The sequence below is a fragment of the Harpia harpyja genome, chromosome 15 (assembly GCF_026419915.1).
Source record: "Harpia harpyja isolate bHarHar1 chromosome 15, bHarHar1 primary haplotype, whole genome shotgun sequence".
Taxonomy (NCBI): Eukaryota; Metazoa; Chordata; class Aves; order Accipitriformes; family Accipitridae; genus Harpia; species Harpia harpyja.
The window spans coordinates 26389703-26403502 of NC_068954.1; the positions used below are offsets into that span (position 1 = coordinate 26389703).

General features: G+C 42.1%; 2 protein-coding genes across 8 annotated transcripts in view; both read right to left on the minus strand.

The window, feature by feature from the left end:
* Nucleotides 1-13800, minus strand: part of LOC128152008 (glutathione S-transferase 3-like) — a 119776-nt gene that overhangs the window by 16484 nt on the left and 89492 nt on the right. The gene's annotated exons all lie outside the window — the stretch shown is intronic.
* The window catches only part of CILK1 (ciliogenesis associated kinase 1), a 31452-nt gene that overhangs the window by 3803 nt on the left and 13849 nt on the right, over nucleotides 1-13800 (minus strand). For 5 of the 6 annotated variants that reach the window (XM_052809934.1, XM_052809933.1, XM_052809932.1 and 2 more), the window contains 9 exons: nucleotides 12002-12081; nucleotides 9450-9582; nucleotides 8819-8990; nucleotides 8091-8258; nucleotides 5505-5801; nucleotides 4223-4413; nucleotides 3444-3595; nucleotides 1900-2028; nucleotides 14-127 (listed from right to left, as the gene is read on the minus strand). In XM_052809934.1, the coding sequence (XP_052665894.1) occupies nucleotides 14-127; nucleotides 1900-2028; nucleotides 3444-3595; nucleotides 4223-4413; nucleotides 5505-5801; nucleotides 8091-8258; nucleotides 8819-8990; nucleotides 9450-9582; nucleotides 12002-12081 (1436 nt within the window). Of the gene's footprint in view, nucleotides 1-13; nucleotides 128-1316; nucleotides 1342-1899; nucleotides 2029-3443; nucleotides 3596-4222; nucleotides 4414-5504; nucleotides 5802-8090; nucleotides 8259-8818; nucleotides 8991-9449; nucleotides 9583-12001; nucleotides 12082-13800 lie in introns of all 6 variants that reach the window. The other variant, XR_008238516.1, reaches the window with a different exon arrangement.

Consider the following 13800-nt stretch of genomic DNA (forward strand, 5'->3'; position numbering starts at 1 on the left):
ATTCAATACTTACTAGAAGATGGATCCACAACTGGTGCTAACTGAACCCTCTGCCCAGCAGAGCCTACTTCCTTCTTCAGAAATGAAGGGATATAACCACTAGTTAGAGCGCTTGATCCTATGGGCCCTGAAAGAAATGGCAAGCAACACTTGAGCTTAACACAATGGATCTCTCCCACATTATCAACAGATGATAGAGGTGTGCACTGACGGGTCATATTCAAGATCAAGCCTGATCACAGACTGATGAAAACAAGAACTTCACTGAAGACACTAGAAATCCACAGATCCTACGTATACCTGCATTCAGGAGACTGCCAGCATCAGACTGCATTAAAGATGAATAGAAAACAGGTACAAATTGTACTCTTAGGAAGAAGCAGAAATTGCCCTTCTGACATCTCAGCTTTTTCAAGGTTTCTCAAAGCTTTCAAAACTTAGCATTTCAGTTGGAATTATTTTGTTTAACTTTCAGCAACTGGGTCCTATGAATATACTCACTCTTGATTTCTGTGCAGTGAGACTGGGACTCTGGTGCTACACAAAGCTCTTACTGAAGCCACTTAAGAGTACAACTTCATAAATTGGGACAGATTCATGTTCCAAATTTGGAAAGTCACCTACAAAACTTGTCCCTAAAATGAACAGGAACAGATCTGACTGACCTGTAGGATCAGCCGTAGAAATTGGAACAAAAATAGTTATAAATAAAACAGTCTAGAATCATAGCACAGATGGACTCTAAACGAGTTAACATGTACAGATCAGATCCATCGCGCATATGCTGTAATGTACTAGAGCAGCAGAGCAGTGGCAAAGCATATTGTGGGAAATGATGACAGTAAGTAAAAAAGGGAAAAATCTAATGATATCCTATGCAGCTACAAAAGAAGCAAAAACTTGTAGAAGAGCCAGGAAGGAGACATATGCTACATACATAAAGGTTCTCATGTAGTTTAGCCACTTACAACATCCTCCCACCTTGAATCTTTAAAGAACAATTTTCTGATGAAATTACATCCAGAATTTTAAGTTTTTTATTTTTTAAACCAGAATTTCTAAAGGCCAAAAATGTTTCTTTGGGCCAAGATTCAACAGAAATTTTCTCAATCAAATGTTTTCATAACAACATATGCAAAACAAGTACCGCACTGCAAAACTGTAACAACACATGAAAACCTGAAGCCAAGAAAGATTTAGAGAGGAATTACATAGATACAATCTAGAAACATCAACATGTTTAAGTATATCTGGTAAAATCTAATGTAAAAATCTACAAATTAATTACTTCAAATCAAATAATAGGGATTAAATACCTGAAATACCAAATGCCCCAAAAACCTGAAGAAGAAAAATTGAGAAGTTTTGCTTTTTGTCTGAATTTTTTAAAGCTACAATTATTTCACTATTTTAAACAGCATCACTTAAAAGACATGATGATAGATTTTATTTGCTTTATTCACATAACAAGAGAGAAGAGTGGTGTGTACAGCTAGTTCAATTTAGACCAGCTTCCAGACAGTCATTTATGCACCAGCTGGGCTAAAATAATTTGTAAACCTGAAAATATGACTTAGAAAAACTGATGAGGGAAACTGAAAGCAAGATGAAGTATTTCAGGTTGAACAGACCTAAGCTGCCCAACCTTCTATGCACATGGTACTTCAAACCAGACTTTTGGGGATTCATTAGAAGAAATTACTAGGTTTCAGTTTAAGGTAGTCTCCAAATCCAAGGAACAGTGCTCATAACTGATTTTGACAGACAGAACAGACATGGTAGCAAATATCTTCGGGGCTGACAATGTATTAGAAATGGGTGACCCCAAAATACAGCTGTCTGGAATTGCAGAGACATCACCTATTATCTTTTCTCAGAGTGTTAAGCACAGCTTCTTACCTGAATTCATCCTGTTAATACTTCCTCCCAAACCGGAAGCTTTTCCAGGCAAACCAGAACTGGGCCAGGGATTAGACGGCACAGACTCTTTGTTGGAAGTGGAGACTATGCTATTCCTTGTGCTTATTCCTATTGCAAAAATGCAAAAATTACCACCCTGAAATCTCTGTTGTTACACAGGCTTGCATTCATTCCATGTGATGCACAATCTTAGAGCAGATGTCCAGTTCAGTGAACTAAACCAAAATCTTTTTGCATTTAAGCTGCCTCTGGGTTACTTCCCATCCTCTCATACGGCAATGCTATGACTAGTCATAGGCCCTAATCCTCAAAGATAATAGTGGAAGTAGTTCCACTAGCATCAGTGGCTGCTTATGTCAAGGAACAGGATCCTGACATCAAAGCCGCAAATACTCTCAAGTCACAGAAGGTGAACCTTGCAACATAAATGAAATCTATGCTTCATATCAAACATGGCATTTTACAGCCTTTAGCCTAACAGTGACAAGATAACCTGAGAGTAAATAATGGTAGATTACATTTCTCATAGTACTGTACCCTTCTTTGGTGTATCTACTGAAACCACAGATTGTGCAAATAGTTTGCAGTAGAGTTCATTCATATGTCACATATTATCTGTATTTAATAAACATCCCATATTTAAGCAGGGTACCTAACATGCAAGGATGTGCTCACAATTTACGGTAAAGCAAAAGCAGGCTTGGGATCAATGTGTTTTACAACCTCCTCTAGTAACACAACTTTTAGCTACCAAAACTCTACTTAAGTGATCCAATTTGAAAGTCATTGCAACTAATTGTTTCAGGAAAAATGACTGAGTTTACCATCGCAATACCTTCTAGTTTACTTAATTAATTTTGAAGTATTAGTACTACAAGTGAATGAACACCTAACACTGCCTTTGTAAACACAAATTATGAAACGGGATACATTTATACTCAGCTCATTTTAAATACAGGCAGACATGCTGTCCACTTCCTGTACTTCATCCTGCCCCAGTGCTGGTCTCAGTATAGCAGAGGTTAACATGAAGACAGGCATGCAATTCCTCTACAGAGACATGGATTTGCATTCTATTTAACTCCAAGCTACAGCAAAGTATATTCCCACTATTAGTTAGCTTCTGTTGTTCATGGTATTATATACTCATGAGGTAAACATAGGACACTTTCTTTTCCAGTCTAGAAGACCAGTCTTACCCTTCTCAGGGAAACAGTGAATAGCTTGGCACATCAACAGACATTTTCTAACACACTTTAAGGTATAAGAGAGTATCCAGCAGGAGGAAGTACCACCAACAATCCTGTCCCCTTCTTGTAAGCAGGGTTCATCTCAGATGCTAGACTGCTAGAATGTAGTTTGTATCATGGCCATCTACATTAGCAAAGCTCTTGCTCTCCTCATTTTCTTTAAGCAGTAGCCCCACTCCACAAGCTCAAAGGATAAAGCCTAATGTACCAATGGCTATTTCATACTGCTGTTGGAATTACAGGAAGAAAAACAAGGAAGTATTTTTTACTAACCAGGCAGATACCTAGAATGTCTCAAGTAGTGCTGCTTTGCTGCAGAAACTCGCAATGTGGGAGTGTCCTGCCGTGGAAAGGTCGCATGGGAAGGTGCACTGCTGCCAGAGCCTACAGCATCTGAAGGCTTCAGGTCCAAAATGCTTTCAAATCTATAAACCAAAAATTGCCACATTTAGTCCAATTCTTACAGTGTATGTTTATCCACAGTTGGCCTTCTCATCTCCATCCCATCTCCAGGAATCATTTCCTCACGCTGCATTTGCTACAGCATAAACACACAGACGACAGTGAATATTTTCAGCCTGAAGCCATAGTGCCCCTGAAAATCAGATCTGCGCTTCTAGTTCCCTTATATATTGCTTTTAAAGTTTTTATAAATCAGTAAGTTTTTCTCTACTGTGTATGATCCATGGAAACTGCAGCTTAGAGTCACCCAAAACAGTTTATATGTGTGGAATATGTCAAAATGGTTCATTTGTGAAATAGAAAGTACATATTCAATGATTAACTTGGGAAGACTTAAGCTAAGCATCATTTTCAGTGGGGAAAAATGAACACGGAATTGTATGCACTGTGCATCAAAAAATGTGTTGCAATTCAAAGGTCAGCATTCAACAAGCAGCCAAGGCAAAGCAGGAGAGAGACAAGCTGCGTGTCCTTTACCCGCTTGGGTATATGTTCCTAGATCCACAGAAAGCATAAAGAGCAACATTATGAAAAAAGAGGCTAAGGAAGTAAGACCAAATAGCACATGGACATAAAAGAAACCAACTTACCTACAAAGAGTTTCATCACCCTGCCTTTTCTTGTTTTTCAAGTCCATCCTCGTGACAGAAGAGCTGAAATCAAGGTCTTCCAAGTCATCCCAGTCTTCAGAACTCTTCACTGTTCTAGCAAGATGTCCCCATCTTCGCCTAGTTTTTTGTTTAAGTTCACCATTTATATGCTCAGTCCCAGTAGATGTTTTCTGTTATAAAGATTGGAAAGAAACAAAACCATGCGCTTATACCATAAACCAGGTGACAGAACAAAGAGGACTTTTTTTTCCTGTCTCAAAGAGTAATAGTGGTAGTAGAGCTGTAATAACAGAATCCTAATCTTTCATTAAACATGCTAACACAATCTGTAGCCTGTGGACATTATTACATATCTTCTGCATTTCATCCTGTAATAAAGTATCTTGCCCTGACAGAAGAATAGATTTCTTAGGTCTCAATTCCAATTCTATTTATATTTCACTATACACCTCCCAAACAATTACCTCGCACTCAGTTTTTATTTCTTGACCCATCTTGGGAGTACAAACTGCACGCACCTTCATGTTTCCACAAGCCTGTGCCCAGACATTTGTACAATGTATTTTTCTTGCAGGACAGCACAGGTACAAATTTGTGTCTCTTCAGCCATTTAAGCTCATCAGTATATTTCAACCTTGTGCTACTCTGTATATGGCCAGTACAGACCCTACTTAAGACTGATCTCTTAGCAGCAGAATTCGCACTGTCTGCTCTTGTCATGTATCTTATGAATCCAGTCTCCTTGTATAATCAACAGAAATGGTAGGTTCTTATGCTGAGAGAAGACTCTCTTGTTTTCCATGGCCAGTATAGAAGCCCAAAGGCAGTATTATTCTCAGTCACATAAACTGGATGCCTTAAATGGATGAAGGCCATAGCCCCACCCCCCTCATTTCAATACTATTTAGCTTAATACTTTTCTCTCTGGCATCAATTCCATTAATATTCTGACCACTGTACATCCTTTTTACTCGTATGAATTCCCAGTGTCATCCTTTAAGTGGTGCTTTACAACAAAGGGAAGCATAAAATGGCTTTCAAGTGAGAAATCGACTTGCTTGTTTTATAGCAATTGGATTTAGATTTCAACAGAGTAACTTCCAGTTTCTACCAAAAAGTTGTAACTATTCTTTATTCCCAATTCCTGTCCTTTCAGTGAAGTACAAGAACCTTGAAAGAGAACAAGAAAAACAAACACAATTAAAGGAAAATCAGGCAGTAGTATATCACAAAGTGTATCTTATGCTAGATGGACCTTTACCTGCTGAGGAACCTTATTGTGAATTGCAGGCAGAAGAACCTGGTTAGACTTGTCCTCCTGTAAGTAGTTACTATGCTCAGCCCCAGAGTTGTCTGTCTTATACGGGTACACCAAGTGCTGAGAAGACTGGCTTTGTTGAAAAGGCCTTGATGAAATGCGGGTGTGAGGTTTTGGAGGCGGTTGTGCTGGAGGGACAGGCTTAATATGCAGAGACAATTTATTATGCAGTTCCTTTTGTTTCCCCAGCTCCTGAACGCCCAGGGCATGCCCGACCTGGAAGTAGGGATATCGAAGTGCCTAAAACATAATGAAGATGTTAGGATCCAACTTAAGGCACCAAAGTTTTTAACTTACTCTAGCCCTATGTGACAGTACAAATTTAATTTCCTTTTATCTGGGGTGGGAAACAGCAGAAGACCCATCTCAACACTAGATTCTAGTGAGCACAATCCACTTCAGAATAATGCCACAATAGTAGAAAAGTTTGAACAGATACCAAGTTATCAAATCCTCTGTGGACTTGCACAAAAGGAAAAGGTTCTGCAGATGTAAAGATGCTTAACCAGGTATATGGCATTTAGCACATTTCCTTATGTGCTGTCTCTTCATGTGTGTGTATGCATGTGCATGTGCAAACACATGCACACCTGTCATCACAGATTCGGCCATCAAGACTTGAATGACCCCAGAGACATCCCAGCCTTTCCATTCTCCAGTTCCAAGACTGAATCAAGTGAAAGAAATATAACCCTTATGAAAATTAGCCTCTCTTTTTTGGAAGACATGTTGGTGGAAGTATCTTTATCCTGTCTTACAAGTAATTAAGGAGTTGTCAGTAAAGGTGATTCATCTCTGCCCATCTTGTTGTTTCAGGTATACTCATCTTCCCTTCCCAAAGACCTCTCACTGCTCAGATTCCTCACCATATTTGTACCTTACTGTAAAACGTTTGTTAATGGCTCTTAACACCAAGTTATAGTTAGTATTTTCTGCTTTTCATTACCTTTGAGAGTTCTTCACCTATTTTACTTTTTAACTGCTTTAAAGCTTTTTATTACAATTTGTACTGAAGGTCTGATATAATCACAAAGGTTCAGCTATGGTCCTATTGATATGAAGTCAGATTTGAACCACTACAGTACTGATCTCTGCAATCAGTGGCTACCATCAACATCAGCTGGGCCATTATATGTGTAATACTGATGACTTGGGCTATGCTTATGTACAGGATGTTGGGACGTATCTACAGTGCAACTGAGCTGAAACTGGCTTGCAAATTGCCTTGCATAAGCTAGCTTTATCCAGGCAACACTGGGCTGGATGAGCAGACAGTGAGGTGGACTGAAAGCTGGCTAAATGGCCAGGCCCAGAGGGTGGTGACCAGTGGAACAAAGTCTGGCTGGAGGCCAGTAGGTATCAGTGTACCCCAGAGGTCAATATTGGGACAAACACTGTTCAACACCTCCACACAAAACTGGAAGGAGCGGCTGATACACCAGAGGGTCATGCTGCCATTCAGAGGGACCTGGACAGGCTGGAGAAATGGGCTGATAGGAACCTCAAGTTTAGTAAAGGGAAATATCAAGTCCTGCACATGGGAAGGAACAACCCCATGCACCAGTACGTGCTGGGGTCAACCACCTGGAAAGCAGCTTTGCAGATAAGGACTTGGTAGACGCCAAGCTAAACATGAGCTACCAATATGCCCTTGCTGTAAATAAGGCTAATGGTATCCTGGGCTGCATGAGCAGGAGTGCTGCCAGCAGGTCGAGGGCCGTGACCCTTCCCCTCTTCTTAGCACTGGTGAGGCCACACCTGGAGTGCTATGTCCAGTTTTGGGCTCCCCAGCAGAAGAGAGAGATGGACATAATGGAGAGAGTCCAGTGAAGGGCCACAAAGATGATTAAGGGACCGGAGCATTTCTCCTATGAGGAAACACTAAGAAAGCTGGGACTGTTCAGCCTGGAGAAGCTAAGGTTCTTATCAAAGTATGCAAACATCCGAAGGGAAGGTGCAAAGAGGACGGAGCCAGGCTCTTTTCAGTTGTGCCCCGTGACAGGAAAACAGGCAACGGGCACAAACCAAAACACAGGAGGTTCACTCTGAACATCAGGAAATGCTTTTTTACTGTGGGGGTGACAGAACACTGGCACATGTTGCCTAGGGCAGGGGGGTTGCACCAGATGACCTCCAGAGGCCACTCTCAACCTCAATGATTCTGTGATTCTGTGGCACGTATCAATAGCAATGAAAGAGCAGCATTACAGCCTTCAGCCATACATCCTGCCTTCACTCTGCTGCTATTTACAGTGACTGGACTACACGTAATTCAGGTGTACATATACACAGTGCAGTCACACATTTGATCATTGAGCACACACCCCATGCAGTTGATGTTGCATGCACAAGATTGATTACTCTCTTTTAATTACTCCCCTTTGTCCTGCAAATTGTTCTTGGCTTCTGCTCTTCTCCCTTGTTAGAACTGTACCCCTGAGCAACCGTTAAATGACTGTCTATAAAAGGTGTCTTGCAGTGAAAGGAAGCATCGTATGCAGATGTGAGAAAAAGAAGACAAACCCAAACCTGACTAGCTGTTGGCCGCTTTTTGGGGTCCCACTGCAGCATGTCTCTCATGAGCTGCACCGCTTCACTGCTAGCATTAGGTACGAGGGTTTTTAGGTTGTTAGGTACACACTGAGGCCAGCGAAAGTTCATGGAGGCTGAAAGTTGGTAGCCTTCAGGCCAGTCGTTCTGGAAGAATGAGATTTCCAATCACAAAGAAAGTTCAGCTGTAAAACATCATAGACCCTAAGTACACTAGCATATATTCTTCTATCAGTAATAGACTATCTCCAGCTTACTCTAGGCTATATTAAAAATTTCACTAGAAATTTTCACCTCAAGCCTCTGGTGAGAGGTAAGTCTTGCTTTACATCCAAGTCAAAGGCACAAATTGAATCAGGAGATAGGAGTCTTGCCATGATTCTAAATTCTAGCCCCTTAAACCATAGATTTACACGCAATATGCAAGAGAAAATGAAATATCTGCCTAATGAAATCACAGTCTAATGACTTTGTTTGCCGTTCAGGGGTCTATTTCTCCTGCTCTAAATGTCAGGTTTTATAGCATAATTACATAATGCTTATTTCACAGAAAATAAGTTTTAATTTAGTTTACTATATCAGAGATCAATACCATACAATAGCAGTAAGAGTGAAAACTGATTATTTTTATGCTTACTGCTATTGTACCATTCTGTATTGTAGAACACCTCTAATATTACTGCAGTGTGGAACGTCACTTTAGCTACCTTCTTTGGCGTCCCCAAGACTTGGCAAATTTTGAATATAGTATCAATTTCACTGGCGCCTGGGAAGAGAGGCCTCAGTGTGTAAACTTCTGCCATTATACAACCAACAGCCCAAATATCTATTGGAGAACTATAGCTGGTGGATCTCAGAAGGACTTCAGGAGCCCTGTACCTGTAAAAAGAGAGGCAAAAAAGAAAAAACAAATCCCAACAATCAACACGATTCAAATAGGCATACATGAAACCATTCAGCTATTCATTCTTTGCTGTTAAGAGCAAACATCCCTTAAAAAGCTCCTATCCTCTCCTATCCTATACATAAGACTTCATTTTTTTTCTAGAATGAAGAATTAAAACCTACATAAGCTCTTGCAAGCTCTCTTATGCCTTTCTGACATGCAGCAACCCCAGCATGTCCCACCTGCCTTATCAGGCTCGCTCTTTGTTCCTGTGCTGCTGCCATCTGTAAACTGTCTTGCACTAACTGTAGCTTTTTGAATTACGCAAAGCTTAAATAAAAGTTTCATAAATAGGAGGCATCAAAAGTGGTATTACATGCAGCACAAATTTAATACTTCTTCAAAGGCTTGACTGTAAGTTTCACACGATGTACGCTAATACTAGCACTTACCATCTTGTGGATACATAATCAGTGTAAGGAGGTCTAGATCGGATTTCTCGGGCTAAGCCAAAGTCTGCTATTTTCACAAGTTCTGGTCCCATGCAAAGGAGGTTTTCAGGTTTCAAGTCTCTGTGAAAGAACCCTAAAATTCAAATGAAATACTGACGTGCATTGCAATGCCACCCCCAGCTATAGCCTTTATTTTCCACCTGGATTGTTTTGCTTTAGTTCTAATTGCTGAAGCTTGAATAGCACAACACAGAGTTCAGAGTCTTAAGTGATCAACAGAGCTAGTCAGTATAATGATTGTTCAGTCAGACTTTGAAGAACAGTATGCACAAGTTGACTACCTTATAACAATTCAGAGCATTCAGTCAGACAGCTCCCTTTCAAGTGACACTTGAAAAAAATTTACATAAAAAAATTTACACCATTTTAATGTTAGTTTCATTCTAACGGTGTTGGAAACTGTGCAATGAATACATCAAAAAATTACTTCAAAAGTTCTTTTAAGCAGAATACAAATTAAAACGTGAGGTAATTTTTTTGCACTTTGAAACTTTTTAAATCTGAGAACATAATAATCTGCAAGCACTCAGTTACTCATTGCCCTATCAGACAGAGGATCTCAGTGTATTTTTTTAGTGCTCTGCATTCAGCAAAACTTGGTCACAAATGAGCATTGGGCAAGAGCTCTTTCAATACAAATGAGAGAAGAGGGCTAGAATATTACTGTCTCTGAAATTTGCTTCCACCCTTAGTCTGGAAAACTTGTCCTTATGATTCTTTCTTGCAGGCATCTGAGACCACTGTTTCCTATATACAGCTCCCTTTGTAGTACCTTACTAGAGCTCTATGACCTCCTTTTCAGAGACCTTCCAACATGCTTCATTTTTTGCATGGCCTTGAATATGCTCCCACAGAGAACAGAATAAACATTCAGATAGCATGTGTCTACATTGCCCAGTATATCCTGTTAACTTTAGTTTGTTAGACTAATGCATGACCACATTGAAGACACAGTGCTGTAGATTTCTACCAACCAGCAGATTATGTCCTTCTTAGGGGTATTAAGTACATGTTCTGGTGCCAGCTTGAACTACTGCCTCTTTATGGAAGGTACCAGACAGAGCAATCAAGGTAGTTTTTAGCATTTAGTAGAATCGCTTCTGTATTTTGCTGCACAGACATGCAATGTACCAACAGAATGCTTTTGAGGCAATTTATTTCTTGGCAAACTTGTAAAAAGAGCAATTGGTTGTGTATTCAAATATGAAAAGATACTCAGAGTTTGGATGGACAAAGAACATAAGAAGTTTACTTGACAAGCATTTCTACGCCATACAGGTGCAGAATAGAGAAATAAAGAGATGGAAAAAAAGTTCACGTGATTTTTCCAAAACTGTTGCAGAGAGAATCCTGGGACACCCAGCCTTACACTGTGAGCCACAAGACCATCAAGACCATCTTGTCAGGCTTGCCATGAACTTCCAGATCTTTTTAACTACACATTTGCAACATCTTGAGAGAAATATCAGACTAGCGTGTAGCAGGTCAGTGAACAAGACAGTTAGTTTTGACACAATATTGTTCATTCTTTATAGCTATATTAAGTTCAACAGCAGGAAAAGGTATTTTGAAAGGCTGTGATCCATTTGACAATTTATTAAAAAAAAGCGGCTTAGATTTTTGCAAATAAACCATATTATTTTTCTGTTCTTGAGTATTTTGTATCTCACTGGAACAGACTGGGATTTCTAGTTTGGTCTCAAAAAGAGTATCCAAGCCCCATTAGAATAGAGAGTAAAGTCATTAGCTTGAAAATGTTTTGCAAAACAAAGTTAAATGTGTTCTTCAAGTGAACTGAAATGCTGGTCCTACAAGTCTTTCACTTCCAGGACTTTGGCCATTGATGTTAGTTCTCTTCTGATAACCCCGAGAGCTGACCAGCAACATACACTACAGTGTATATAGCAGGCAGAATTGCAGGGAGCAGCAAAACATGGTGAGGAAGTTATCATTAAAATAAATAATTTTTTTAATTAGTTAAGTGGGTCTTGTTACTACTGGCTGGTACACCAGCTTTAGCTTTTATCATTTTATCATGTAAAAATCAGTTGGAAGGCCATGCAATGAAAGCTGTTTGTCACTCACACTTTATGACTTTAAGTGTATCTTACAGACAGTGTGTGTTTTATTCAGGTATCTGTGTGTACCTTGAAAAAAAGAGTAATTTTTCCTTTATTCTCAATCTCAGGGGACCTCTAAATCTATCAAGAAATGTGCCCATTAACATCAGATGAGTTTTAGAAAGTGGCCAGCTGCCAGTCTGAGACAGTAGAAATCTACAGAAAAGGAACCGAGCAAACCTCCAGACTAAAATATCAGGCAACTATAAAATATGGATATTTTCAGTAATCTGAATCTCTCATATAGTGCCATTCTTTTGATCACTCCCTTTATTGAAGTTAGTAATGTAATTGTTAGTATACTCATTAAAAAACTTACACAGACACTATCTTACTCTAATTCAAAATGTTTACAGCTAAAACATAACCTACCATGCTTATGGATAAATGCAAGCCCTTGCAGAATCTGATACATAATATTCCTAACTGTAGACTCAGGAAATAGTTTGTTTCTGTGGATAAAAGAAAGGGGAAGAAATAAATATTCATGATTAAGTTCACACATTAGATTATGCTACTATCTACTGAACAAAAGATAAAAGGTAACAATGACAATAAAACTGCTAGATATATTTTATGCGCTCTCATGTAGTTTATTTCTCCAATAAAATTTACACAGTATTTGCAGAACTGCCCTATTACATTACGACTATGTGACATCATGTTAAGACTACGTGGGATAGAGAAGAGAAGGGGGGCGGAAAACGACGGGGGGGGGGGGGAAGAAAGACGGGGGGGGGAAGAAAGACGGGGGGGGGAAGAAAGACGGGGGGGGAAGAAAGACGGGGGGGGAAGAAAGACGGGGGGGGAAGAAAGACGGGGGGGGAAGAAAGACGGGGGGGGAAGAAAGACGGGGGGGAAGAAAGACGGGGGGGAGAAAGACGGGGGGGGAGAAAGACGGGGGGGGAGAAAGACGGGGGGGGAGAAAGACGGGGGGGAGAAAGACGGGGGGGAGAAAGACGGGGGGGAGAAAGACGGGGGGGAGAAAGACGGGGGGGAGAAAGACGGGGGGGAGAAAGACGGGGGGGAGAAAGACGGGGGGGAGAAAGACGGGGGGGAGAAAGACGGGGGGGAGAAAGACGGGGGGGAGAAAGACGGGGGGGAGAAAGACGGGGGGGAGAAAGACGGGGGGGAGAAAGACGGGGGGGAGAAAGACGGGGGGGAGAAAGACGGGGGGGAGAAAGACGGGGGGGAGAAAGACGGGGGGGAGAAAGACGGGGGGGAGAAAGACGGGGGGAGAAAGACGGGGGGGAGAAAGACGGGGGGGAGAAAGACGGGGGGGAGAAAGACGGGGGGGAGAAAGACGGGGGGGAGAAAGACGGGGGGGAGAAAGACGGGGGGGAGAAAGACGGGGGGGAGAAAGACGGGGGGGAGAAAGACGGGGGGGAGAAAGACGGGGGGGAGAAAGACGGGGGGGAGAAAGACGGGGGGGAGAAAGACGGGGGGGGAGAAAGACGGGGGGGAGAAAGACGGGGGGGGAGAAAGACGGGGGGGAGAAAGACGGGGGGGAGAAAGACGGGGGGGAGAAAGACGGGGGGGAGAAAGACGGGGGGGGAGAAAGACGGGGGGGAGAAAGACGGGGGGGAGAAAGACGGGGGGGAGAAAGACGGGGGGGAGAAAGACGGGGGGGAGAAAGACGGGGGGGAGAAAGACGGGGGGGAGAAAGACGGGGGGGAGAAAGACGGGGGGGAGAAAGACGGGGGGGAGAAAGAAGGGGGGGAGAAAGAAGGGGGGGAGAAAGAAGGGGGGGAGAAAGAAGGGGGGGAGAAAGAAGGGGGGGAGAAAGAAGGGGGGGAGAAAGAAGGGGGGGGAGAAAGAAGGGGGGGAGAAAGGAAGGGGGGGAGAAAGAAGGGGGGGAGAAAGAAGGGGGGGAGAAAGAAGGGGGGGAGAAAGAAGGGGGGGAGAAAGAAGGGGGGGAGAAAGAAAGGGGGGAGAAAGAAGGGGGGGAGAAAGAAGGGGGGGAGAAAGAAGGGGGGGAGAAAGAAGGGGGGGAGAAAGAAGGGGGGGAGAAAGAAGGGGGGGAGAAAGAAGGGGGGGAGAAAGAAGGGGGGGAGAAAGAAGGGGGGGAGAAAGAAGGGGGGGAGAAAGAAGGGGGGGAGAAAGAAGGGGGGGAGAAAGAAGGGGGGGAGAAAGAAGGGGGGGAGAAAGAAGGGGGGGAGAAAGAAGGGGGG